General features: G+C 48.1%; 2 protein-coding genes and 1 long non-coding RNA gene across 3 annotated transcripts in view; 1 reads left to right on the forward strand and 2 right to left on the reverse strand.

Annotated features, from left to right (window-relative positions):
* LOC310696528 overlaps positions 1-8,360 on the reverse strand; it is a 131,152-nt gene extending 122,792 nt beyond the window's left edge. Inside the window, exon 1 of the long non-coding RNA XR_014520614.1 lies at positions 8,202-8,360. This is a non-coding gene — a long non-coding RNA (uncharacterized lncRNA). The remainder of the gene's footprint in view (positions 1-8,201) is intronic.
* Positions 4,205-6,990, forward strand: FOXE1 (forkhead box E1). Its single transcript, XM_083481916.1, has one exon. The coding sequence runs from the start codon at positions 4,885-4,887 to the stop codon at positions 5,983-5,985; it is 1,101 nt and encodes a 366-aa protein (XP_083338042.1). The 5' UTR covers positions 4,205-4,884; the 3' UTR covers positions 5,986-6,990.
* Positions 8,361-18,542: 10,182 nt separating the features above from the next.
* On the reverse strand, positions 18,543-25,912 carry HEMGN (hemogen). Its single transcript, XM_083482033.1, has 4 exons — positions 25,716-25,912; positions 23,026-23,119; positions 21,383-21,726; positions 18,543-18,751 (listed from the first exon to the last, which is right to left on the reverse strand). Exons 1-4 carry the CDS (start codon positions 25,795-25,797, stop codon positions 18,657-18,659), a joined length of 615 nt encoding a protein of 204 aa, XP_083338159.1. The 5' UTR covers positions 25,798-25,912; the 3' UTR covers positions 18,543-18,656.
* Positions 25,913-26,736: the final 824 nt, after the last annotated feature.

Here is a 26,736-nt window from a genome sequence, read left to right on the forward strand (position 1 = left end):
TGGAAGGTCCATTTATGCACGATCCTATCCATACTTTCAAGGGACTAGGCAGCACTGAGGTCAATGTGACCTACTTCTGAATAAATATGCATACAAGCTTGCATTGTCAACAGTCACCTGTATGCTTCAGGATGTCTCCAACCTTATATTCAATAAATTATGGTTCCTTGATTCTCATTTTCACTTGTTCTAATTGAGCTAAACACAAAGCCCGGCATCCCATTGGAGTAAACGCAGCTCAAGAGAGTCCTTTTCGGGGGGGGGGCTCTCTCTCTAGCACTGGCGTATTGATCATTCCATGGTCCACATCTGTGACAGTAACTTTTCAATGCAATCACAACCCACGAGGGTAAAGTCATTTGGTTTGATCCTGCTGAAACCAGTGTATGGAGCTCAGTACTATGGATGCCGGTTTGTGGTTCTGAGATGTTGGTTTTGGTGAGGGGTTGTTTTATTGTAGCTAATTATTCACATTGGACTGCACAAAGAAAAGAGAACATAAATATTTAAAATAAAATAAAAATAAAAGTCCCAGAAATTTCAATGGGAGAGATTCAAGCAGATGGTTACTTCTCTTCACAAAACAGAAAATGTGTAGCATGCAACATAGCTGTTTGAGGAGGAGCTGTTTCTTTTCCTGTGCTGCAGAGTTCATCAACCTTGGAGATGTGGGCTAAGAATAGAATGAAAGGGCTCCCTGAGCAAGTGCAGAATTCACAAAGGAAAGAGAGCCTATACTCTTCAATGGCTGTGGCGGGTGTGTGAGCCTTCAAGATTAGACCGCAGCGTTTCTAAATGAATATTGGTTCAACTTCACTCCAACAACACTTTTTATAAAACTTAAGCACCATTTCAATTCCTCATCAAAATTGAATTTTTTTTTTGGGGGGGGGGAATCCTTATTTGGATAATATTACAGTGGGATTCTGTACAGCCTATGCAAAAGCGATCCCCATTGAGTTTAATTGGACTTAAAAAGGTAAAGTGACCCCTGACCATTAGGTCCAGTCGTGGCCGACTCTGGGGTTGTGGTGCTCATCTCGCTTTACTGGCCGAGGGAGCTGGCGTACAGCTTCTGGGTCATGTGGCCAGCATGACTAAGCCGCTTCTGGCGAACCAGAACAGCACACGGAAACACTGTTTACCTTCCTGCTGGAGCGGTACCTATTTATCTACTTGCACTTTGACGTGCTTTCAAACTGCTAGGTTGGCAGGAGCTGGGACCGAGCAACAGGAGCTCACCCCGTCGCGGGGATTCGAACTGCCGTCCTTCTGATTGGCAAGTCCTAGGCTCTGTGGTTTAACCCACAACACCACCCGCATCCCATTAATGGGATTTACTCCCTTGTAAATGAGTATGGAATGCCACCTTAGTATTTATACAGCATTTTTAGAATGTTCAATGAACTTTACGTTCCTTAACTAAGTAATCCTTCTTAACAACCTTGTAAGGTAAGCCAGGGACATTTCTGGCTCATGGCTTCTCCCCTTGGGCATCACAGTATTCTAGCTCTCTTGACCACCTTGTTCACTTTGACCGAAAACATATTTTACTCGGCCAGCATCCTAACCTGCAGAGGAGCTACACTTATCCAGATTCTAGCCAAATTAGATCCTAGATCAGTGGATGCAAAAGTCTGGAGAAACTGATGCAAGCAGAGCCACCGAATGAAACAGATTCATTCCAAGACATAAACACCTCATTTCAGACACTCGTGCCGTTACCATTTCTGCCCGAGTTTATATAGCATGTTGTTTCATGACTGTGGTTGTACGCGGCCGTGGTGGCGGCTGATTGATGTTTCATGGGCATATTGTATTGCTGTTATTTCTGCAAGGTGCTTTGGGTGCTACGGATGGGAAGCAGCATAAACATTAGCACAATAAATAAATACATAAGCGAGCAAGGGCTCTGCTGGGTCAGGTCAGCTCATTTCTAACAGTGGCTGGCTAGGGACCTCTCGGAAGCCCACAAGCAAAAACAGCATGAAGGTGGTGTCAACACCCCGCAGCCCACCCCGTTTGACACCCCTGCCCCACCAGCAATGGTTTAAGGTAGCCATCCTGGCTGTTAGCCTGTTGACAGGTCTCTTCTGTGTGAATTTCCCCGTCCCCTTTTAAAACCACCTTAACAGGAAGCATCACCACCAAAAGTCAACTCTGCCCACAAGTGAAGTGCAGTACGTACTTTCTTTTTGTCTGTTCACTGGGTCACAACCCTTCTCCAACACACAGAATTCGAGTGCGGTGTGAGAGAAAATATTCCATAACCTCTCTCCACAGCATTGATGATTTTGCAAAGTGAAATCTATGGGCTACTTTTAAAATGAGGCTGCATTTTAAATTGCATTTTAACCTGTGTTTTAAATTGTGGTGTTTTTTTCCCTATTATATTTTTACTGTAATTTTACTGGTGTTAGCTGCCCTGAGCCCGGCTCTGGCCGGGGAGGGCGGGGTATAAATAATAATAATAATAATAATAATAATAATAATACACCCGCCCCTTTTATTTAAACTCAAACTAATCATCTACATTTCAAGGAAAGGCACCAGAGCTTTCAATGAATCCTCACCCAGCAATCACTAGACATTCGCTTCCCTAAATGGCTAGGAGTCCTCCGTTGACTGACTGGGATTTGACGGGCTCCTATTAAGCAAAATTCTCAAAGGGGGGGGGCGCAGAGGTGAAAAATGCTTGCTTACTTCCCTCACCATGCTTTCTTTCCTGGAGGGAAAAAGAGGAGGAATAGCTATTGCAAGTTGATTGCGAGTGCCCCACCTCTTTGGTCCTCGGCGATTGCAGCTGTATATGCAAAGCAGTCCACTGCCGTTGTCAAAAGACCTGGTGAATTAATGGGGATACAGCCGAGCGGTACAATACTACTATACATGTCTGTTCAAAAGTACCTCCCATTGAGTACGATGAGTCTTATTCTCAGGTAAAGGATTGCAGCCAAATACTGCAATGCTAACCCCACAATTCGGGGCCTCTGATCCAGCCACCTCAATCAAATCCCCCCCCCCCGCCCAAATAAAGCCCCACTGATTTTTGGCAGTCGCAAGAAAGAAAAATGAAAGTTCACACAGTGACTGCTGTGATGGGGATGCAACCTGCCCCCCTGCTGGTCATCAGTTCAATTATTTGACCAGCAGAGACGATCCCCTAGCCCCTCCCCCGCAGCTGATCTGCAGGGATCCCTTGAGGAGAGGTGTGTGTATACAAGCCTGCCTGCAGGAGAGAGTCTGGAGGAGGCACACCTGCCACTGCCAGCGGCCCCTGGATGGTTGGCCGAAGGTGCGTGTGGTCCTGGAGCCCAAAAATGTCAACCCCCCTCCCCTGCAATGAGATGAAAGTGCCATTGAACAAAGGCAGACTTACTTCAAAGTAAATGCACGTGAGGATCAACCCGCTTGCCTCCCTTTCCTGAGAGTGCTGGTGCACAGGAGCCCTCCAAACTGCCAACATCCATTGCAGGATTCCTACCCACTGGAGGGAATGAACTAACTGGTAGGCGTACACATTATTCCTTCGACGCACATTCTTTGCCCTCGAAGAATTCTGGGCGCTGCAGTTTCCCCCTGGACTCAGAGAGTTACAGCAACCAGCAACCAGTAGCAAATGACAGCGCTCAGAATTCTTCGAGGGCAAAGAATGTGCCTCGACTTTTGCTTTAAACGTATAGCACCCGTGTAGTCTTACAAAAGTGTCACAGGAGTGCTCAAGCGTGGTGAAACGCAGCGGGCGAATTAGGATTTCCTGTTAAATGAGCAAAAGAAGGCAAACCCGGGTTTGTTGCCGGCCGTGGGATTTGCTGTCGAGCAAAGGCCCAGATGGCCAAATTCCGAGGCACCGACCCCGCCACGAGAACAGGGCCGCCGCGCCCCTCGGGCAGTGCGCAAAGCCGTCCGCCTTGCGCGCCGTCGGGCCGCCTTCCCTTGTGTCCCTTCGGCGCCTGCCGGCTGCGTTCCTCCTGCCGAGGCGGGGAAAGACCTGGCATCCGGGCTTGGCTCCGCACCTCCCCGCGGATGACACCTCCCGGCTCCTGCCCTGGGCCAGGCCCCTCCCTCGGCCACCCCTCTCGGCAAAGCCCCGTCGGTCTGCGGCGCCCCCGGCATTCTCAAGAGAGGCTGCTCAGGCAAGCTGCGTCTCCGCCCGTCCCTTTAAGGCACAGCAGCTACAAGGGAGTGCCGGCTGCCCAGGTGCGCAGCGAGCGGCAGGAGGAGGAGGCACAAAAGCGCATCATCCGGCCGGGACTCACCCTCTGCTTGGGGGGGGGGGGCTGGGAGGGAAAAGGCGCTTGCATCTCTCCGCGGGAGGGAGCATTAAGTGATACCCGAAAGCGCACCCCGTCGGCTGCTCAGGAGGACACTAGGCGCGCACCAGCTCCGGGGCAGCCCAGTCTTCTGCGCGGCTGTCTCCTCTCCGGCGCCCAAGTCCCATTCTGCCCGGACTTGGGTGGCTCTCTGGGCGGTGGGGCCTCGATCCCAGTCTCCCGACTGCCAGCGCTGCGTTGTTTGAAGGCAGCGCCGCTCGGTTCCAACCGCACGTCCAAGGCAAGCTCTGATCACCGACGCCACCCGCGGTAACAGCGGCCCGCTCCGTTCCAAGGGCGCCAGACGCCGCCGATCCAACCTACCCCAAGTCACCTCTCCAAGGATCGCTCTCCAGCCTTGCCCGCGAGTTTCCCGGCGTCGGCACCTGAGCCCTTCAGACTCCGAAGCCGCCTGGCCCCCTGATTGCCCGCAGCCACCGAGGGAGCCTTGGAGACCCTCCATCGGAAGGCAGCCGGGAGCAGCGAGGCTGGCGCGTCCGCATCGCCAAGGCTGCCCGTCGCTTCCTTGGGACCTGCTGCCCCGCCGTCGGTGGCAGGGCCAGAGCCTGGGATGACAGCCGAGAGCCCCCAGCCGTCGACGTGCGCCGCGGGCCAGGCCGACTCCGAAGGCGGCTCGGCGTCCAGGCTCGCCGCTCTCGTTAAGGTGGAGCCGTCGGCGCACGGGGAGGCTTTGGAGCCGGAGCCGTCGGAAGAAGAAGCGGCGGCGGCGGCAGGGGGAGGAGGCCCGCGTCCCGGCGGCCGTCGCAGGAAGCGCCCGGTGCAGCGCGGCAAGCCCCCGTACAGCTACATCGCGCTCATCGCCATGGCCATCGCGCACGCCCCGGAGAGGCGCCTGACCCTGGGCGGCATCTACCGCTTCATCACCGAGCGCTTCCCCTTCTACCGCGACGGGCCGCGCAAGTGGCAGAACAGCATCCGCCACAACCTGACGCTCAACGACTGCTTCGTCAAGGTGCCCCGCGAGCCCGGGCGGCCGGGCAAAGGCAGCTACTGGGCGCTCGACCCGCACGCCCGGGACATGTTCGAGAGCGGCAGCTTCTTGCGGCGCAGGAAGCGCTTCAAGCGCAGCGACTTGTCCACCTACCCGGCCTACATGCACGAGGCGCAGGCCCAGCCCGTCGGGCCGGCCCTCAACGCGCCCTACGCGGCCCCCGCCGCCCTCTGCTACCCGTCGCAGCCGCCCCTCTTCAGCCTGGGCCCGCTCATGGCGCAGCCCAGCCCGGAGTTGGCCCACCAGCAGCACAGCCCCGACGTCACCCCTTCCCCTGCCAACGCCTGCTCCTTTGCGGGCACCGCCGCCTACCCCAGCCAGGGCTGCGCGGCGGGGCCTGGCCTGCACAGGCCCCACAATGCCATGCCTTACTCCTACCCGCTCCCCAGCACCCAGCAGCTGCAGGTGAACCAAGGCACCTACTCCCAGAGTGGCGGCGGTGGCGGCAGCCACCTGTTTGGGGCCTCTGCCCGCCTAGGGATGCCCACCTCGCCCACCCTGGGGAACGACGCTATGGATTTCTATGGCAGGATGTCTCCCAGCTCCTACGGGTCTTTGGCTCACGGCTACAACGCCGGCGGGCAGCTTGGTAGTCCGGGGGCCTACCTGCGCCATGCGGCCTATTCCAGCAACATGGAGAGGTTTGTTTCTGCCATCTGAATCCGAGAAGGGACTTGGTTTGGCGGAGGGCAGTGAGATCTGCGGCTGTGCCCGCCTGTTGGTGGCCTGCATTATCGTATCCTAATGCTTCATTGCCATGAGCGCATTACTTTGCGCTGTGGGGTGGGCTGTTGTGGCGTGCATCTGCCCAGTGTGACAGCACCCAGCGAGTAAAGGGCCTCAGAGGATCCGGACAATGGAGAGAGACGTGGTCCGCAGTTCTTGGCTGCCAGAAAGACCTAGGATCTGTGAAGCTTATGCACTATAGGATAGGAAGCTAGTGATATTGGTGGGGCCTGTGTTGTGTTTACCAAGAAGGCAGAGGGAAACCTTTGTAGGCAAGACTGTGAAGTGTGAAAATACAACTTCTTCAAGCCAAAGGAAATGTAAAATATTTGCGTTTCCCCCACCTCTGGGCTTTCCTCTTCCTGTTTGCTTTTGTGGGCTCCTTAGCTTTCCAAAATTATACGCTGCAGCAGTAATTTCAGCCGATCTCACTTTCCAGTCTTTTGGTTTAGCCGGATTACTAGGAAATTGTGAAAAGCTACTAGGTGTGTGCTTCATATTCTCAATTCCAGGTTTTCAGTGACTCACAAGCACATTTGGACAAATAAATACACAGTCAATGAATCATACTTCCTTTTGGGTACTTAAGGCAAATGCTCTGTATAGTTTTCTTGTGGTTTTAGGAATGCAATAAATAACTTTCCCCACAAATTTTGTCAGACAGTTGTTCTGATTGCAGCTGATAACTTTTAGTTGGGTGAAATTTAGTTAGGCAGGCAAGGGAAACCTCAGTGCGCTAATTGTTCAGTGACTTTCTTTAGCCTAGAGTCAGATTTCTTCTGTTTTTCAGGGTTTAGAAATCTGTAATTAACATCCTGTATAGTTAGATGGGAACATGTTTGTTAATTGCTTAAAGATTAGATGTAGGAAAGCTTCCAATCCACTCCCATGTATTCTTCATTCCAGGAAACAAATGCCGTAAAACAAGACAGCTCTTTCCCAGTGGCGTAGCGTGGGGGGTGCAGGGGGGCCGGCCGCACCGGCCGCAACATCTGGGGGTTAGGGGGCGCAAATCCACGGGTTAGGGGGCACAAATTACTTGCCTTGCCCCGGGTGCTGACAACCCACGCTACGCCACTGCTCTTTCCCCATATCCAACATACTTATGGTAGTTTTTCTCTCCTTCCAACTTGGGTTGTTACTTTCTAGAAATGCTTAGTCCAAGTCCAGTGTACTCGTGTTTTAATAACCTCTCTCTTTGTAATACAAAAACCAAAGGGTTTATTGGAAAAGGCACCCTGCAGTCCGCAACCTGTTTGCAACCTGGAGAACTAGGCTTTACCTTTAATATTGAAAATGCAGTGGGAGGGTATCCAGTCGCCACTCTCTCACCTGTTTCTTCATTTGGGGAAGAGATGAGTCTAAAAATCATTGAAGGAGTGGGATGGGCAGTGCAGGAACTCCCCAATCGGCCACTGCATCGTTAATGCTAAAGGTAAAGTCGAGTTCTAGAGGTAAATTATCTGACAATCCTAGCTCAAACGTGTGCTAACATTATTATTAGAACTGGTGTGGTCATGGATTTAGTGGGCTGAGCACTTTTCAGATACCAGACAAGGACAGAGCCAGACATGCAGGTCAATAATACTAACAGGGTTCCATGCACTGTACCATTTCATATATTGGGTACAGAAATATATGAGTGCTCTCATGTATGTGTGTGTGTGTGTGTGTGTGTGTGAGAGAGAGAGAGAGAGAGAGAGAGAGTTGTATGTTAAAGACAAGAGTTTCAACTAACTTATTTTTCTACACATAGAGAGTTCTTTACACAGGGAACACTGAAACTTAAAATCCACACGCACACCTGCAGCTTAAAGCGGTAGAATCCTGTGAATTCTGGACCGTGATTCGCATGCAAAGAGCGTATGATCTGCAAGCATTCCTTGGGAGTATTTCTCCTTAAGGGCAAAGGAACTGCCTTGCTGGATCAGTGGAAGGACCATAATTCAGTGGTAGAGCAGAGGTTTTGCATAAACATGGTCCCAGGTTTGAGCCTTGCTATTCCCAAGCAGGGCTGGAGACACCTCTCTGAAGCCCTGGAGTGGGGCTCCCATTCTGCGTAAACAGTACTAAGGCAGGTGGACCGATTGTCTTAACTGCAGCTGCCTGTGTTTCTATATAGAAAGAGCCACTTGTGTTTGTTGTTATACTGTAGAATATACCGTATTTTTCACCCTATAAGACGCACCAGACCACAAGACTGTTTTTGGAGGAGGAAAACAAGAAAAAAACCATTCTGAATCTCAGAAGCCAGAACAGCAAGAGGGATCGCTGCGCAGTGAAACCAGCAATCCCTCTTGCTGCTCTGGCTTCTGGGATACCTGTGCAGGTAAGACGCACACACATTTCCCCTCCTTTTAGGAGGGAAAAAGTGAGTCTTATAGAGCAAAAATTACTGTACTTACAGAATATGAAAGGGCCTTGTAGGAGAGCATCTACCTTGCATGTAAAATGTTCCAAGTTCAATCTCCAGTATGAGAAAGACGCCCTGGAGAGCCATAGCCAATGTAGACAATTCTGAGCTAGATGGATCTCTTCTCTGATAAGGCAGCTTCTTAGCTTACACATGTTTCCATATCAGACCAAGAACCATTCTTAAAACAGTGATGAGTTCAAAACCTCTGGGTTTTGGCAAGCAGGGCACGATAAGAGTGATGGCCTTCCTTCGTTCCTGGCACCTGCTGTTCAGAGGTATACGACCAGCCAACATGACTACTTCAATTATGGTGGCAAATAACTATTTGCAAGCTAGTCCTCAGGGTATGTGTTTCCTCAACAATCCTTTTCTAAAGTTATCCAAGCTACTGACCACTGCCAGCTCTTATGGAACGTGAGGGCCCACCATAAGTTAATTATTGTGCTGTGTGAAGAAGTGCTTTCTTTGGTCTGGCTTGATCCTACTTGCCAATCAGATTCATTGGGTTCTAGTGTTTCAATGGGGAATTTTTTTTATGTTATTATATACCCAGTGGCGTAGCGTGGGTTGTCAGCACCCGGGGCAAGGCAAGTAATTTGCGCCCCCTAACCCGTGGATTTGCGCCCCCTAACCTGTGGATTTGTGCCCCCTAACCCTAACCACCAGATGTTGCGCCCGGTGTGGCCGGGCCCCCCTGCACCCCCACGCTACGCCACTGTATATACCACTGATTATTTTTTTGTCCATGTGTATAGTGAAGAATGGGTTGCAGTTCCAGATTTCTACGGTGTACCAAAATTCTGAAAACGTTTGTGCCAAAATGCCAGCAGATTCTTTGATATGAATAAAGAACACGCATTGGGCAATTTTGCATATTCTTACAATTTTTACATGCTCTTTGCTATGTGATATGTTTGGGTTTCATTTAATGAATGTTTGGAATTTTTGTTTTGCTCCTTTTTTTTGTCATGGACCTAAGGAAGGGGGGGTGCATACAAAAGAGCTGCAGAACAAAGGGGGAAGAATTGGATATTCTAACTGAATAAACTCCAGCCCCGAATAGTGGAACCTTCCCTTCAAGTCCTCTTAAGTTTTTGAGCTTTCTGTCAAAAAACAAGCAAAACCACTCTACATGTTCTGTCCCTAACCATAAAGCACATAATCAAGCTTTTTGTTTTATTTTCAAAAAAGGAAAGCTCGTCAGTGGAATCTACAAACATATAAAAACTCTGTAAAAATGCTTTTTTAAAAAAACGTTTTGAAAAATACATTGGATTTTGCATAGCTAACTGTCACCATCTAGTGTCACATTTGTATATTGCACTTCACAACACATTTAAAATGTTTTATTTGTAGCTGTATAATTCTGAGTCCCTTGAATCACTGGAGATCCAACCATTTACAGTGCAGCAAATTATTTTTCTAGTTCTCTTCCAAAATGATTTATAAGAATTCTAGGTAATCTTTGAACCAGGCTTGAACAATGAGAGGCACAAACACAAGATGGGGGACACCTGGCTTGAGAGCAGTACATGTGAAAAGGATCTAGGAGTCTTGGTTGACCACAAACTTGACATGAGCCAACAGTGTGACGCGGCAGCTAAAAAAGCCAATGCAATTCTGGGCTGCATCAATAGGAGTATAGCATCTAGATCAAGGGAAGTAATAGTGCCACTGTATTCTGCTCTGGTCAGACCTCACCTGGAGTACTGTGCCCAGTTCTGGGCACCACAGTTCAAGAAGGACACTGACAAACTGGAACGTGTCCAGAGGAAGGCAACCAAAATGGTCAAAGGCCTGGAAACGATGCCTTATGAGGAATGGCTAAGGGAGCTGGGCATGTTTAGCCTGGAGAAGAGGAGGTTAAGGGGTGATATGATAGCCATGTTCAAATATATAAAAGGATGTCATATAGAGGAGGGAGAAAGGTTGTTTTCTGCTGCTCCAGAAAAGCGGACATGGAGCAATGGATCCAAACTACAAGAAAGAACATTCCACCTTAACATTAGGAAGAACTTCCTGACAGTAAGAGCTGTTTGACAGTGGAATTTGCTGCCAAGGAGTTTGGTGGAGTCTCCTCCTTTGGAGGTCTTTAAGCAGAGGCTTGACAACCATATGTCAGGAGTGCTCTGATGGTGTTTCCTGCTTGGCAGGGGGTTGGACTCGATGGCCCTTGTGGTCTATTCCAACTCTATGATTCTATGATTCTAGAGTGCCGTCTACATTCTACTGAAGTCAGTGGCAGAACTTGCTGGCATCACGTTCTGGGTTGTATGCACAAAAGTGACAGATCATTTCCACAAATCCAAAATGTTTTGTGACTGGGTGCTTCACAATTCTTCCCCTCCTTTTCTTGCTTTTCCAAGACACCATTGTGTAGGCTGCTTGCAACAGAAGCACATTTAGTCCTTGTAGCAAGGACTCTCAAGAGGTTGCCAACTTCTGGACGCAGCAAGAGGAGCACTGGGAGGGCCTTTTATCTGTTTACAGGCAACAGACAGGGTTGGCCAACTTCTACAAACCACTCCATTCTCTAGGGTGGGCAGACTTCAGGTTTCCAGGACCCCCTTTTGCTTTTTACTAGAACCCCTGAGCAACTATAAAGCCTGGTGCAAGAGACATACATTTAGAATGAATTCTGAGTGCAGGAAATTGTTTTGAGTTGCAGAATGGAACTGAGCTCACAGTCCTTCCAGGAAAAAAAAAAATCTCTTCTTGGTTACTCCTGCCCCACTCTCACACACTGCATTCTTTATTTCGAAAGCATAACTTCGGGAAAATGGGAGTTGTATTCTTATTGCTATTGTTAAACCATTGGGAGTCAGAAATCCTTACTCATCTTCTGCAAGTTATCAGGGGCTTGCGGATATGGGAACAAAACGTCAGTCCCAGCCCAGTGTTGCCCGGGACCTTTCCCACTTTAAATGTGGGATCCACATTTTACTCCAGTGTTGAGCAAGTCTCACTAGATCTGGCAGATCTACCTTCTCTCCATTGCTTATCTTCAACCAGGCAAGGGAAGGGAAGGGAATCTTTCTCAGCTAGAGAGCCACACTCCTTTCTGGGGAATATTCCAGAGGCCACATGGCAGGAGCCATAGACAAAAGAAGATATATCTTACAATGGTCATAGCCAGGATTTTTCGGGGGGGGGAGGCTTTTGTTAGGGAGGGGCAGAACCTCAGATTTGTATTGATTTGTGTTGATTTAGGGCAGACAGCTGCCCCCTGCCCCCCCTTGGCTACGCCCATGACTCTTACCTTTGTACAGTAGGCTAGTTATATAGAAATAGAATAGAAAATAGAAATACTTTATTGTCACTGTACCACTTGTCTACAGTGAGATTAAACAAGCCCCCCCCTCGCCCCCACAATCTCTCAGTCCTTGTTACACTCTGTGTGCTGTCGTACGACCACCAACCCCGAAGATCAGCTGCAATGTTGCTGTCTTCCATTCAGCAGCCTCACGGCCCATGAGTAGAAACTGGTCTTTCTACACACCACCTCCATCATCTGTTCAGGTAAGCAAGAAGCATTATCAGAGCAGAAGGACATTCTATCTAGGCAACGCCCCCCCCCAAAAAAAAAACATTAAAAGGAGGGTGCCAATTAGGGCCGTGTGGGATTGTGTGGCCTGAGGAGACTCTCAAGGGCCAGCAAAAAATCCTTGGAGGATTGCATCCAGTTCCCAGGCCTGAGATTCTCCACCCAACAAGAAGGAAAAAGAGGAATGAAAGAGAACGGGGGAGCCGTGAGCAAGGAAAGATGAGCATAATGAGTTAAAAAGAGTAAAGTTCCATAAGGTAAAGGGACCCCTGACCATTCAGTCCAGTCGTGACCGACTCTGGGGCTGCAGTGCTCATCTGGCTTTATTGGCCGAGGGAGCCAGCGTACAGCTTCCGGGTCATGTGGCCAGCATGACTAAGCCGCTTCTGGCGAACCAGAGCAGCGCAGGGAAATGCCGTTTACCTTCCCACCGGAGTGGTACCTATTTATCTACTTGCGCTTTGACATGCTTTCGAACTGCTAGGTTGGCAGGAGCAGGGACCGAGCAATGGGAGCTCACTCCGCTGCAGGGATTCGAACCGCCGACCTTCTGATCAGCAAGTCCTAGGCTCTGTGGTTTAACCCACAGCGCCACCCTGCAGGTTAAAGATGGAGCCCAGGTCCAAAACGGTTGGTGATGACTAGATCTTTGGGGAGCTGAGCAATTTTATCCCCTTCCCTCCTGTAATATAGTTGGCATCACCAAGCAGTAAAGACTATCTGGAGGATGTGTGCTCAGATGGTGTAATGAAGATATTCATGGGGGTGGGCTGCTGAGGACCCCGTCTGCTTCCTGAAAGATTTCCTCGAGAGGCAAGCTGGCCAATTTGAATGGGTGGAACTGTGTGTTAAAGGCATGCTTGTGTCTTTTTAATTTTTATTCCAAGTGTATTACTGTAATAGCAAAGGAAAACAAAATTATTAAATATGGCCTTCGAAAAGTGAGTAGCAGTTTCTACTTTATTACCGTAAATTGTAAACTTTGACTGTATCACACAAACACACATGCTGAGATTTTGGCAAAATACATATTTATCTAAGATGAATTGACCCACGAAAGGCATATGATTAATCAACTAAAATGTCATTCAAATATACGGAAATATATAAAATTGTATTTGTACCTCTGGAAAAACAGCAGATGGTGCTCATTCCACCCTGTTTCGGTAAAAAGCCCAAGAAGGCTTCTCTTCCCTCCAGATTTATAGCTGCTTGCACCTCCTTCTGCTCATAGTCACAAAGCAAGCAAAGTAATGGCCTTGTGTTACTTCATAATCTGGCCACAGGGTACCCACCACCACCCCTGTTATATCCAAAGCCACAGGTAAATGGTAAAGGTAAAGGACCCCTGGATGGTTAAGTCCAGTCAAAGGTGACTATGGGGTTGCGGCGCTCAGTGGCGTAGCGTGGGGGGTGCAGGGGGGGCCGGCCGCACCAGGCGCAACATCTGAGGGGGCGCGCTCGCCGCCTCCGGAGTCTCCGAAGAGCCTCGGGCGCAGGCTGTAGCACCAGGGCCGCGGCCAAGAAGCCGAAGCTGAAGAGCCCGCTGAGCGCCGCGCCCAGGCAGAGCGCGCCGGGAGGCACCACCGCCAGGGCCCGGCGGCAGCCGCAGCACCTCGCCACCATTCCACCGCCAGACTTGCTCGCACAGGCACGGCCGCCCGCTGCCGACGCTGCTGCCTCTGGCGGCGGACACGTGGAGAGAAACAGCGGCAGCCGAGCGGGAGACTCTCCCTTTCTCACTGCAACGCTCCGGGGAGGGGGCGAGGGAGAGAATCAGGTGGAAATGCGCGCGCGCCCCCCAAGCCGCATCTTCGCGGGGGTTGGGGGGCGAAGCCGCCGGGTCTCTTGTCCCTTAGACATCCCGCCATTCTGAGAGCAGGGAGGGCGCCTCTCAGGAGACTTTCCCCCGCATTTGCTTTCCCACTCAGGAAAGCGTGCGCGGCCCCGGCTGGATCTGCAACTCTTCTGGTGAGCGAGGTTTAAACCAGAGGCAGGCGCTCCTTCTTGGACGGATGCCTGGAAGAAAAAGACCCCGCGGTCTCTTCCTTTCCTTCCCCTGCAGAGACCAGCCACGTTCCTCAGCCGAGGCCGCCTTGCTTCTCAATAGAGCCGGTCTCCTACAGTTTGTGGCTGCATGGGAGAGCGCTGCTTTCCTTGCAAAAGGCCCCCAGGTTGAGTCGCTGGCACCTCCAGCTATGAGAGGATGGGAGCAGTGGCGTAGCGTGGGGGGTGCAGGGGGGGGGTCGGCCGCACCTGGCGCAACATCTGGGGGTTAGGGTTAGGGGGCGCAAATCCACGGGTTAGGGGGCGCAAATTCATGGGTTAGGGGGTGCAAATTACTTGCCTTGCCCCGGGTGCTGACAACCCACGCTACGCCACTGGCGGCGCTCATCTCGCTTTCAGGCCGAGGGAGCCGGTGCTTGTCCACAGACAGCTTTCTGGGTCATGTGGCCAGCAGGACGAAACTGCTACTGGTGCATAGAGGACCATGGCAAGTGCCAGAGTGCACAAAAACGCCGTTTACCTTCCCGCTGCAGCGGTACCTAATTATCTACTTGCGCTGGTGTACTTTCGAACTGCTAGGTTGGCAGGAGCTAGGACAGAGCAACGGGAGCTCATTCCGTCATACGGATTCGAATCGCCAACCTTCTGATTGGCAAACCCAAGAAGCTCAGTAGTTTAGAGCACAGGACCACCCACAGCCACAACACACGGTCCAGTCCTGATGGACCAGATTCTTGTGTCACAAGAACAGGGGAAAGCCCATGACACAATGAACACTGCAACTGAAGATCAGTAGTATCAGGCAAGGGGCTCTTTCTGGGAACTTTGTGTGCCATAACTGATCTCCTGATGAACCTCAACATTTCCTGGAACAAGGTTTGAATACCACTGTTCTAAAGAATCTGGAACTGGTCACAGTCCGAGCCAGTACAGTTCAATACACTGTGTCATGGGTTCCAGACCTCACTCAGTTTTGTCCCATTGTGCATTTACGTAAATGAGACGAAAACACTAGATGGCATTCTTCTTTCCCATACTGCCCTTCAGCTCAGAAAGGCAAATAGGGTGGTTGTGTGCAGCAGAGAGTTGAATGAGGAAGTAATGTATATTTTTCTGTTTTTTGTCTTCCCCTTTATATCTTTCTTTAACTGGAAAGTAGATGGTACAAGCAAAGGGTGTTGTCTACCTATATGCAGACACACATTTATTTCTCATTAAGGTGGTAACCTATCCTTGGGTTATAATATACCACTTTGGGCTGCTGGTGGGAGCCCACAGGGTGGAATGCTCCTCCACACAAATACAAATGAAAAATGAAAAATCCTGCATACAAAACAGTAGCAAATAGAAGATTAGGCTAGCTTCAGTCTCCCTGACATCTAGTTTCTGTGCAGCAGACTATTTTCATTTTCAATTTATTCACAGGAGTCCCCACTTACATTCTGGCACAGGTTTCATAGTGGAAAATGGGACTATGCACACTCACAAACAAGGAAATTGGAATCTACTGTATATTTTTGAAAGTGGTTTTGTCTTTCTGCTCGTTTGTTTTCTGTAAGTTTAGACAACTCTCTACGTATCGCCAAATTTGGCATGAGGGTTCCCGAGGTGGAGGTGATGGTGTTCATTGTGTTTGCTCTTCACCCCCCCCCATTTTGAATCAAAATGGCAGATCTTTGGCATGACTTTGCCCGTTTTTCGACATAGTTTCATCTGCCTCTTGTGACAGCACCACCAAACTCCGCAAAGAGGTTCCTGAGGTGGGGTTGGGGATCTATGTTGATGTTTGGGTGGCAGGTGCCATTTTTAATCAAAATGGCAGACTGAAATGTGACTTTGATGTGACCACACCCAAGCTTCGCCATGGGTTTGTGGGATGTGATACTTAAGTAGCAGTCAAGTACAACATTCCTTGTTTTCCTAGAGTGGACATGCAAGGGGATGTTTGGTCCAGCCAGTCGAAAACTTCCTGTTTCCTCCTGGCTGGGGCATACTTTCTTTGCATGTGACTGTCAGGTGTGCATGCAGGAGCCAGACCCTGTGACCAATAGGACCCTGCAAGACTGGGGCCTTCCTAAGTTTGTTCTAAAGAGGCAAGGCACGGCCAGACAGGTGAGGCCAATTGGTAACTCACAGCACCTGGTGGCAAGAGCCGGGAAGGGATATAAGGTCAGCATTTTCCCTTCAGCTCTTTGCCACAGCAACATGTTCCCTCCCTTTCTGTGTTTGACTCCTTGCTCCTCGGACCCCTGACTTCATGACTCCTTGCTTCTTGATCCCCAGACCCGACTTTGTGACTTCTTGCTCCTTGATCGTCGGACCCTTGGCTTCTTGACTCCCGGCTCTCTGACCCTCGGACTCTTGGCTTTCCGACTCCTGGCTTCTGGACTCCCATTCCTGCTCCCACCCCGCCATCTTGCCCCCAGTCCCAACGTCCCCAGCCGGGACTTTGAGCGCCTGTGAACTGGACCGTGACAGTGACTAGAGGTGGGCGTGACCTTACAGTACCTGTGCAGGTACAAAAGCACTAGGCATACAGCACCCTCCCTCTCTTTTCTCTTCGGCTTCCTCCATCATAGGACCAGCAGCTTTTTAGCTAGAGATGCTCTGTTGGCTTTCAGCAAACAAAGGGACTATCTCCATATGGGATAGACTCACATGTATATACTTTGTAACTATGTCTGCCTTCAGGGATCCATCTGTGAACTGAATGTGTGAGTAATTTTCTTTTATATACTTTAAACAAGACTGTGGCATGTTTATTCTTTTAAGGGGGATATAAGAGGAATTACCAGGAATCTGATAGGGAGGCTTAAACAAGCCTGCAAGAGCTACCTGCTGTGCATTTAGAAGGGGAATGTAAAACTCTGCTAAGTTATAGAACTTGCTAGCGCAAGTTAGGAAGGGAGTATTAAACAAGATATCCTCTCCTGCCTCCTTGAACATTCCAACAGGGATATCGTCACCACCCCTAGCACAAGGGTTCCTGAAGTGGGGTCAGGGTCTTAGTCACTGTTTGGATGTCACTTATCATTTTGAATCAAGGTGGTGGATCGAAACATGACTTTGGATTGACTTCACCTGATTTTTGATGTTGACAGGTCCAAATTGCACAATGTTTTAAAATCACAATATGTTTTGGTTTCTAAAAAATACCTGGGCAGCGCTGGGCACTTTCCACTATTAGGGATTGAACAAGGGGCATGCAAAGATAAAGTCTCTTTCCAACTCCCTTTTCCTTATCGCTTTTCATTTACCTGATTTGACCTGGGGGAGTCTTGCCACCAGACCATTTGAAGGACCCTTTCTCTTCACCTCCTCCATTCATATAGTTTCCCACTGACAAGTTCAGCTGCTCACCCTATCTGCATGATAGGGTGAGCTCCCATTGCTCTTTCCCAGTTTCTGCCAACCTAGCAGTTCAAAAGCATACCAGTGCAAGTAGATAAATAGGTACCACTGTGGCGGAAAGGTAAACATCGTTTCTGTGTGCTCTGGCTTCCATTCTGGTGTTCCAGACGTGGTTTAGTCATGCTGGCCACATGACCCAGAAAGCTGTCTGTGGACAAATGCTGGCTTCCTCGGCCTGAAAATGAGATGAGCGTCGCACCCCATAGTTGCCTTTGACAGGACGTAACTGTCCAGGGGCCCTTTACCTTATATATATAAACTGAAGTATTGTGAAAAGTGAAAGAGTGATGAACAGGTCCTGAACAAAACTTCTATATTTAACTATTTTAAAAGCACGCCAACACAGTTTATATACTGAGATCTGGCTCCTCTGAATGGGGCATGTGGCCATAAGTGGAAATAGGCTTCTTTCCTTCCCTACTGCAAACAAAATGGCGATGTTGTGCTCAGGTAAGGAGCCAATAGAAATAGGGATGTGGTAGTACCCACATGACAAAACCAGCCAGCGGGGCAGATTGTGCTAATAAGCTTCCATGCTAGATGCATAATGTGTTGTTTTTTATTATCAGATTTTCTGCATTATGAGGAAATCCGGATTAAATGCAGGAAAAGCAAATAAACTCCAGCCTGAAAATAAACTCAACGGAAATAGAGGATGAGAGGGAGTGCTGTTGTGAGCTTGGGACCTTATAGGTTCAGGAAGGCTCTTTCTGAAGATGTGGTGCAAGGTGTCTGATGTGAACTCTAATATTTGTAAGCAGTGGCGTAGCGTGGGTTGTCAGCACCCGGGGCAAGGCAAGTAATTTGCACCCCATAACCCGTGGATTTGCGCCCCCTAACCTGTGGATTTGCGCCCCCTAACCCGTGGATTTGCACCCCCTAACCCTAACCCCCAGATGTTGCGCCCGGTGCGGCCGGCCCCCCCTGCACCCCCCATGCTACGCCACTGTTTGTAAGTAATCCAAATACTAAAAATGCAGTTAAGTGTCTGTTGTCCTGACTGAGGAAGCCAAACTCGGGTCGTGCTGGCTCCAGAACTTCTAATCTCATGGGGAAATTGGAAGCATGTAACAGAACTATTGAGGGTTTCAGGGATTATGACTTCCAAGGAAATTGCAGAAAGGTGACAGCAGCAAAGGCCGCCGGCTTTTATTGCTCACACAAGAATAGCAGGTATCATGTATTCTAACAGTGTTTCAAGTTGAACAGTGGAAAAATTACTGCCAATTAAAGCAAGCCATAGAACTTTTGTTCCAAATGATCATTTTCCACGGACTGAGGAATTTCTTCTGGTTCTTCTGATCTTGGTGTCTCCTCTGGTTCTGAAAAGGAAGAAAACCTTAGTAAGTTATAAAGGTTTCTGTTTGGTTGAGGCAATCCCAGCAATAATCAACACAACAATGGTGTAGGGTGGGGGTTGGGGCCACAGGAACAGTTGCCCCGGGTGCAAAATTGTTAGAGGGCGCAAAAATTCAACACTTGGTGCTGCTTCAGTACAACTGCGTACTTCTGGGCGCTATTGAAAATGGCTTCTCCATGCAAACAAGGAAGTGACCTCTCCAGACGATGGAACGACTCTTCTTATCTCTGTGGCTGCAACCTCCTGGGTGACATGGAAGCCACTAGGTAGTTGAATGTGCATGCATACTTCGTCCATTTCCTTTCCACCCACCCCCTCTGTGCAGCCCCGGGCACTGGCAACCCACGCTATGCAACTGCAACACAATAATATCTAGTACTCACAGTAAATACTAGTTACGGCAAAACAAAAGGCCAATGGCTAGCATAACAATTTGTCTTGATCAAACATATGGGCCAGATTCTACAAATGATCCCCGTTAGCGGAAGCCAATACAAGAGCTTCTGCTGGCACAACAGGGTATTTTGCCCTTTCTCTCCCCCACCCCCAGCAAGCCCTCCCCATTGCTTGAGGGGGCAGGAATCAGGGGAACCCCCAAAACAGTAGCATGGAGATTGTTCTTCCTGACGAGCTAAAATGCTTGCGCTGCAAGAACGCTCCCCTGAGCACTATGTTGCATTCATCCCTATGGCCCCAATCTAGCTAAATTTTACACTCTCCCTGTAAGTTATTAAGGTTTCTTCATTATTTTTCATTACCTGTAACAACATCAACAATTCATATTAGCAGGTATGAAGGGGAAGAATATGGAGAATAATTAGAACAAAAACTATTTGTATTCTCCCTTTGTATAACAAAAAGCAATTCAGAGGCCAGGGGGCTTCCAATAATTAAATCACGTTGTCGTTTCAGATAACTGCTTAGCTTTAGATTGCCTCTGTTGGGACAACCCAGGCAGTTTCTAAAACAAAGCAGCGAATAGTTATATTTATTCAGTGTTCCTGCAGCTTTATGATCCAGGAGGTTGGGGCAAAGCAATGGATTTGTGCTATGTCAAAATAAAAAAATTCCTTCCAGTAGCACCTTAAAGACCAACTAAGTTAGTTCTTGGTATGAGCTTTCGTGTGCATGCACACTTCTTCAGATACACTCTGATTCTTCAGATACACTCGTGCATGCACACGAAAGCTCATACCAAGAACTAACTTAGTTGGTCTTTAAGCTCATACCAAGAACTAACTTAGTTGGTCTTTAAGGTGCTACTGGAAGGAATTTTTTTATTTTGACTATGGCAGACCAACACGGCTACCTATCTGTAACTTTGTGCTATGTGTTAGGGCCGATTCAGTTCCAGCAGTAAAGCTGGAGCAACGACTGAATCCTTATTTGATCCAACTAGTGAGCCCTGAGATAGTTACTGGGGTAAGCAGAGGTAACAAAATGCCTCCACTGTTGGAGGCAGCACGTCTCTGAATACCAATTTCTGGTATTGCAGGTGGGGAGAGTGCTTTGTCCAAACTGGAGCAAAATGTGGATTCACATCACTGTGTCTTCTCATTCATGTAGGGGTGTACACACGACTCCAGCCCATCCCAGTGTTGCCCCACATCACTATCCCTTTAAATGCAGGGCTTTTCCTCCAACCTCTGTTGGAGATGTGGTGGAGAAATAGGAACAACAATACACATGTGGTGGAGGTGTGAGGAAATTAAGAAATTTTGGATAGTAGTACATGAAGAACTAAATATTGTTATTGAAAATATCAATAACAAAGAAACCAGAGACATAGCTGCTTGGATTGATAGATGAAGAGATACCACGGGGGGGGGGGGATATTCTATATGCAAGTACAGCTGCTAAAATAGTGATTGCTGCTAGGTGGAAGTCACAAACTATACCCACAAAGGAGGAATGGATTTGTAAACTAAATTAATATTTAATTTTGGCAAAATTAACTGCTATAATAAGAAATCAGTTGAATCAAAAATTAAAAAAGGAGTGGAAATGTTTTGATGAAAAAATATTGCTCAAAAAAAGACACGCTAATATGCCTAGATTAAAATGTGAAGTACTGGATGGAAGGAAAATTAGTAAGGAAAGATAATAAGAATATATAGATGATTTGAGAAGATTGTAGAATGCAAAGATTATTGTAAATTGTATAATGTGGAGGAAATCGAGTGGGGGCGGAGGGAAGTGGGAGGAAGGAGAAAAGAAGAATATGATGGATTGAGGAAATATAAATGTAAATGTATGGGGCGATGGGGAAGAAATGGTGTTGGCTTTGGTACATCTGTATTGTGATGTAGTATGTGAAAACCAAAAAATTAATAAATTGCAGGGCTTTTCCGAATCAGAGAAATCCTGCATTTAAAACTGAGAAAGGGCTGTCCCACCCAAACCAAAGGATGGAGTCCACATTTGCTCTAGTGTGGACCAGTCCAAAGTCCCTTAAAAAAGAAGAAATCTGAAATAATATGCATCAAAACAACCAGTGATGTCTAACGGCTCTGCAAACAAATCGGGGGAGAATGATCAACAAACAGGTCATCAGGAAGCACACATTCATTCTTACAGATTGCGGGATCCTTACCCATGGAGAAAACAGCACTTCCGGCTGGGGTTGCACCAGCTGTTTCCTGCTGAGTGCACAGCTCCTCAGCAGCACTCGCAAGGGGGACTCCTTCCGCCAGTTCCTTCTGAGTATATAGTTCTCCAGCTTCCAGAAAAGGGATAGAAGACTTCGCTGGGAGATCTAGACTCTTCTGGGCCACCTCCTCCAATTTAGTCACCTGTAGCTCAGGCTTTTCTTCCTCCACCACTGTTTCCGGCTGAGGTTCTTCCTGTGGCTCTGGAGCTTGCTGCTGGCCTCTGCCCCTGCCCCTGCCTCTCCGGGCCCCTCTTCCCCTTCCTGTTGGCTTGCTCCTCTTCTGCTCCCTGTAGTACACAAAAGGCATTTTGGTATAAAGGGATCTGATAGATTGCTTTGAAGGGCCCTCCCTACTTGCAAGGATGTTCACGAGAATCAGTGGTGGGCTGCTTTTGAAATTCTGCCTTTCATTTTTAACAACAGGTTGGCTTCCGTGATGATGGTTCCGTGAGAGCACAGGGGGGAAAGGAGGACAGAATTTAATCTAGGGTGAGGGATTCAGCCGCTGAGTATCCCAGGACCAAAATACATTCAGTTGCAGCTGAATAGGAAGCATTAGCCCAGGAGTATATATGATGATGGGATGCAGGTGGCGCTGTGGGTTAAACCACAGAGCCTAGGACTTGCCGATCAGAAGATCAGCGGTTCGAATCCCCGCTACGGGGTGAGCTCCCGTTGCTCGGTCCCTGCTCCTGCCAACCTAGCAGTTTGAAAGCACGTCAAAGTGCAAGTAGATAAATAGGTACCGCTCCGGTGGGAAGGTAAAAAGCGTTTCCGTGCGCTGCTCTGGTTCGCCAGAAGCGGCTTAGTCATGCTGGCCACATGACCCGGAAGCTGTACACCGGCTCCCTAGGCCAATAAAGCCACATGAGCACCGTAACGCCAGAGTCGGCCACGACTGGACCTAATGGTCAGGGGTCCCTTTACCTTTACCTATATATGATAATTATATTAATCTTATATCTTATAGTGTGGTGGTTTGTTTGATTTTTCGGTTATTTGTTTGATTGTATGTACGTCTGTTTTTCATAAATGTATTTATTTTAAATTAATAAAGATATATTTAATAATAAAAAGGAATTATTAGCCCGCAGGAGGGAGTGGTTGGCAGCTGAACCTTGTTGCTAATCCCTTCCCCTACAAACTATTCCCCCACTCCCAAAACTTCCCCTTAACTACTCCCCTCTACAGCCCAAGGGACCCAATTCCTGAAAGATAAACACAAGTCTAGGATAATAGTGCAAATAACTGCAGTCCTGTACAGACAAGACCACTGGACTAACATTACACATAGCTGAGGTATAGCGTGGTTTTTAAGTCCAGCAAGCCTTTAGCCTTAAATTTCAAATACATGCTTGAAAGCATGCAGGCAATGTCTAGTGCACTGCTTCCCAAAGTTGGGTCTCCAGCTATTATTGGACTACAATTCCCATCATCCCTGACCACTGGTCCTGTTGTATTCCAAAAAAAGCTGGAGACCCAAGTCTGAGAAACCCTGGCATAGTGACATCTCAGAAACTAAAGGGGCAGTTGAATAAAATTTATAGTGGTCAGACAATGTCACCACTGTCATCCTCCTAATTTACCTCAGGACCCACTGGTGAGTGTTTTTTTCTTCCGCCTCGGCTTTCCTTTTTCTGAGAAGCTCTCGGTCTCTCAAATGGCGTGTGACAGCAACCTCTGCAAGAGCAAAGAAGCAAGTAGAGGAAGAGACGACTCCACGAGGAAATAGAATCCGATGAGATGGCTGCAAGATTAGAGGATGGTGCCACCACCAAGAGAACCCTTTCAGCCTGAGTGTCAGGTTAGGAAGATGAACAGAAAAGTCCTGTTCATATAATGGATGTTTGCAGTCAATGTGCATTGGGGGTGGGTGGGACTTCAGCAGCAGGCCCCACCCCCAACACACGGGTGGCACTGTGGCCTAAACCACTGAGCCTCTTGGGCTTGCCGATCAGAAGGTTGGTGGTTCGAATCTGCATGAAGGGGCGAGCTCCCATTGCTCTATCCCAGTTTCTGCCAACCTAGCAGTTCGAAAGCACGCCAGTGCAAGTAGATAAATAGGTACCGCTGTGGCAGGAAGGTAAATGGCATTTCCGTGCACTTTGGCTTCTGTCACTGTGTTCCATTGTGCCAGAAGCGGCTTAGCCATGCTGGCCACATGACCCGGAAAGCTGTCTGTGGACAAACGCCGTCTCCCTCGGCCTGAAAGTGAGATGAGTGCTGCCCCCCATAGTCACCTTTGACTGGACTTAACCATCCAGGGGTACTTTACCTTACACCCACTTGGCCACATGAATAGATATTAGGAGTGCACAGAAGCTTTATTTGAGCATTCAGATCCAATCCCCCATCCATGAACTGGAGGAAAAAATAGGAAGCCTCCGGTGACTCCTTGTACCATTTGCATACCCTCCAACATTTCTTTGATGAAAATAGGGTTGCCCAATCAATCAATCCATCAATCCACTGCCTATCTGACTGGTTTGCCCCAGCCACTCTGGGCAGCTTCCAGTATATATAAAAACATAATAAAACATTAAACAATAAAAAACCCTATACAGGGCTGCCTTCAGATGTCTTCTAAAGGTTGTATAGTTACTTATCTCCTTGACATCTGATGGGAGGGCTTTCCACAGGGTGGGTGCCACTACTAAGAAGGCCCTCTGCCTCCCTGTGGCTACACTTTTCACAGAAGGCCCTTGGTGCTGGATCTCAGTGTCCTGGCTGATTGGGCAGGAGTGGAGATGCTCCTTCAGGTATACGTTTAGGGCAGGGGTCTGCAACCTTTAAGACAAAAAGAGCCACTTGGACCCGTTTCCGAAGGAAAAATATGGGAGCCGCAAAACCATTGCGACATTTAAAACAAATATATCTCCGGAGCCGCGATCTGACAGCGGGTGGGAAGGTGACGTCGGGACGGTGCGTGACTAACGCACACACCGCCCCCATGCGACATCACAGCCAGTACAGCGCCCGCCACAGTGAGGAGTGTCGGGGCGCACAATGCACCTCCTCCCCTTGCTAGTATCCGCCCCGGAGCCGCGGCAAAGGTGTAAAAGAGCCACATGCGGCTCCGGAGCCGCGGGTTGCAGACCCCTGGTTTAGGGCTTTAAATTGAATTCAACACTTTGAATTGTGCTCGGAAACGTACTGGGAGTCAATGGAGCCCTTGTCCTATCCTGAGCACCCAGCTTGAGAAATATGTAGTCAAAACCTGGCAAAGGCTAAATAGGGTATCTGGTTCAAGCGATGGCAGTCATGATAGATCATTGCACTTCACCTTCCTGTCCCTTGGATCTAACTTCCTATTGTATGGTGAAACCTGGTGGACACAACTGAAACAAATTCACACACACACACACACACCTCATCCAATTAGGTCACCATGATACATACCATGTCAGCATGTTCATCCAGGATCAAATTCTGGATAATGTATGCTGCACCATTAACTATCCTTGCATTCAGCAGCAAAACTTTAAAGCCCCAGGCTGTCATACAAGTTACCAGGAGGTTGTTATTAGGCAGATAGCCCATAAGGCAGAGTCACCATGGAGCTATGCCTCTTCTGATGTCCCTGCACCCACAGTTTTTCAAACACCCGTTTCCTGGGGTTCTGTGCTGCTGAGATAAATTTGTCCTCCATTCAGATATGCAACTTTGAGTGAAGACAAATGTGTCATTAAGAGTAGAACTGACCAGAACAAACAAGCTTTCTGGGTAGAGTATGTGTTCAGTAACCTTATATCACACTTCAGTTGTGTACACTCAAAGAATCCCGGTCACTCTAGTTTTCCCCTCATGGAGTTACAATTCCCAGTAGCCCTCAACAAACTACAATGCCCAGAATTCTTTGAGGGGGGAAATGTCTTTTGAACGTGCTTTAACCGTAACATTGTGAATGCAGCCTTAAAAAAACCATGGTATTTATATTTTCAGGTTTTTAAAGACTGTGAAGAAGGGGCTGTGAAATCTGAACGATCCTGCTGCACTTGTGCATGTAATCCCTATGCATGCCTACTCAAAAGTAAGCCCCCACTGAGTTCCATGGGACTTACTCCCAGGTAAGTGAATATAGGAATGCAGCCTAAGAAAATTTGGGAAAGACATATCCCCAACATTTCCCCCCCAAAAGTAAAAAATAGGAAGTTTTATCAGAGACACGTGCCAGAAAAATAGGTGTAGCCCCTGTTAAATAGGGTCTACTGGAGAGAATGTAATTTTAACAGAATTCCATTAGAAGATTCCCCTTTCCCAGAATAATATTTGTTACCTGGAACTGCATAGTCCTCCGCTGCGACCACTGGCTGCTGTGGATTTTCAGAATAGGAATGGTCCTTTTCTAAGCTCTCCATTTGGCAGTTTCTTAATTTATAAATATATATGAAAAAGAGCTTAATTCCAACATAGAATCATCTGACACATGTACCGCTTTAGTGCTAAATGAAGAGTTTCAGGAAAAAAGAAAAACTACACACCCAGAGTATCTTATCTGCTCCGGACACTGGTATGTTAATACTTCTTTTCCTTATCATGCTGCAAAGGTGTTTAAATTCACGCTCACAGCTCATGGCATAGCTCTGCCAAAGCATTAACATGCCCCTCCTGACAAACATTGCGTTTTCAAAAAGACATACTGTTTGCAATGTATTTTTATTGATTTAGGGGGACAGCTGCCCCTCCCTGCCTCCCCTTTGCTACACCCACGGATGAGATGTTGTTTGGGAGTGAATCAACCTACCCATCTCCCCCTCCAAAAAACAACAACAAAAGAGGACACCAATTTTTTAAAAAAAAATTATGTTTGATGGAAATTGATACATACCGTATATATTTAGTAATGATTGTAACAGAAAGGAGGAAATACTTTCTAGGACAGGGTAAATAGAAAACTTGCTATATAAGTAGTGCAGGGCTGTGCCTCAGGTATTTAATTGACAATGCATACGGTACGTTAAAAGCATAAATTCACAAGCATACTTCACTACATAAAAAAGGAAGAATCTCACCATAGGAAAAGTGTAATAAAGTAGACCTTTGTGTTACAAAAAGATCTGAAACATGAATGGGCCACATCAGACTAAAAGTATGTGCAATGGCACCATACTGACATTCCCCAATTCACAAATTTCCGGTCATTTTTTTAAAATGAAAATGCTTGCAGCTACCTTTCAAAGGTCCTTCTACATCAGTATTTCGACTTCTCTCCCCCCCCCCCCCGGTCCCTTGGGCACCTCCCTTGTGCTCAAGACAGATTATTCTGCTGTTCTGCAAAGGTGGGGCAGACTTTACAA

The sequence above is a fragment of the Podarcis liolepis genome (genome assembly GCF_965112155.1).
Source record: "Podarcis liolepis genome assembly, chromosome: 17".
Classification (NCBI taxonomy): domain Eukaryota; kingdom Metazoa; phylum Chordata; class Lepidosauria; order Squamata; family Lacertidae; genus Podarcis; species Podarcis liolepis.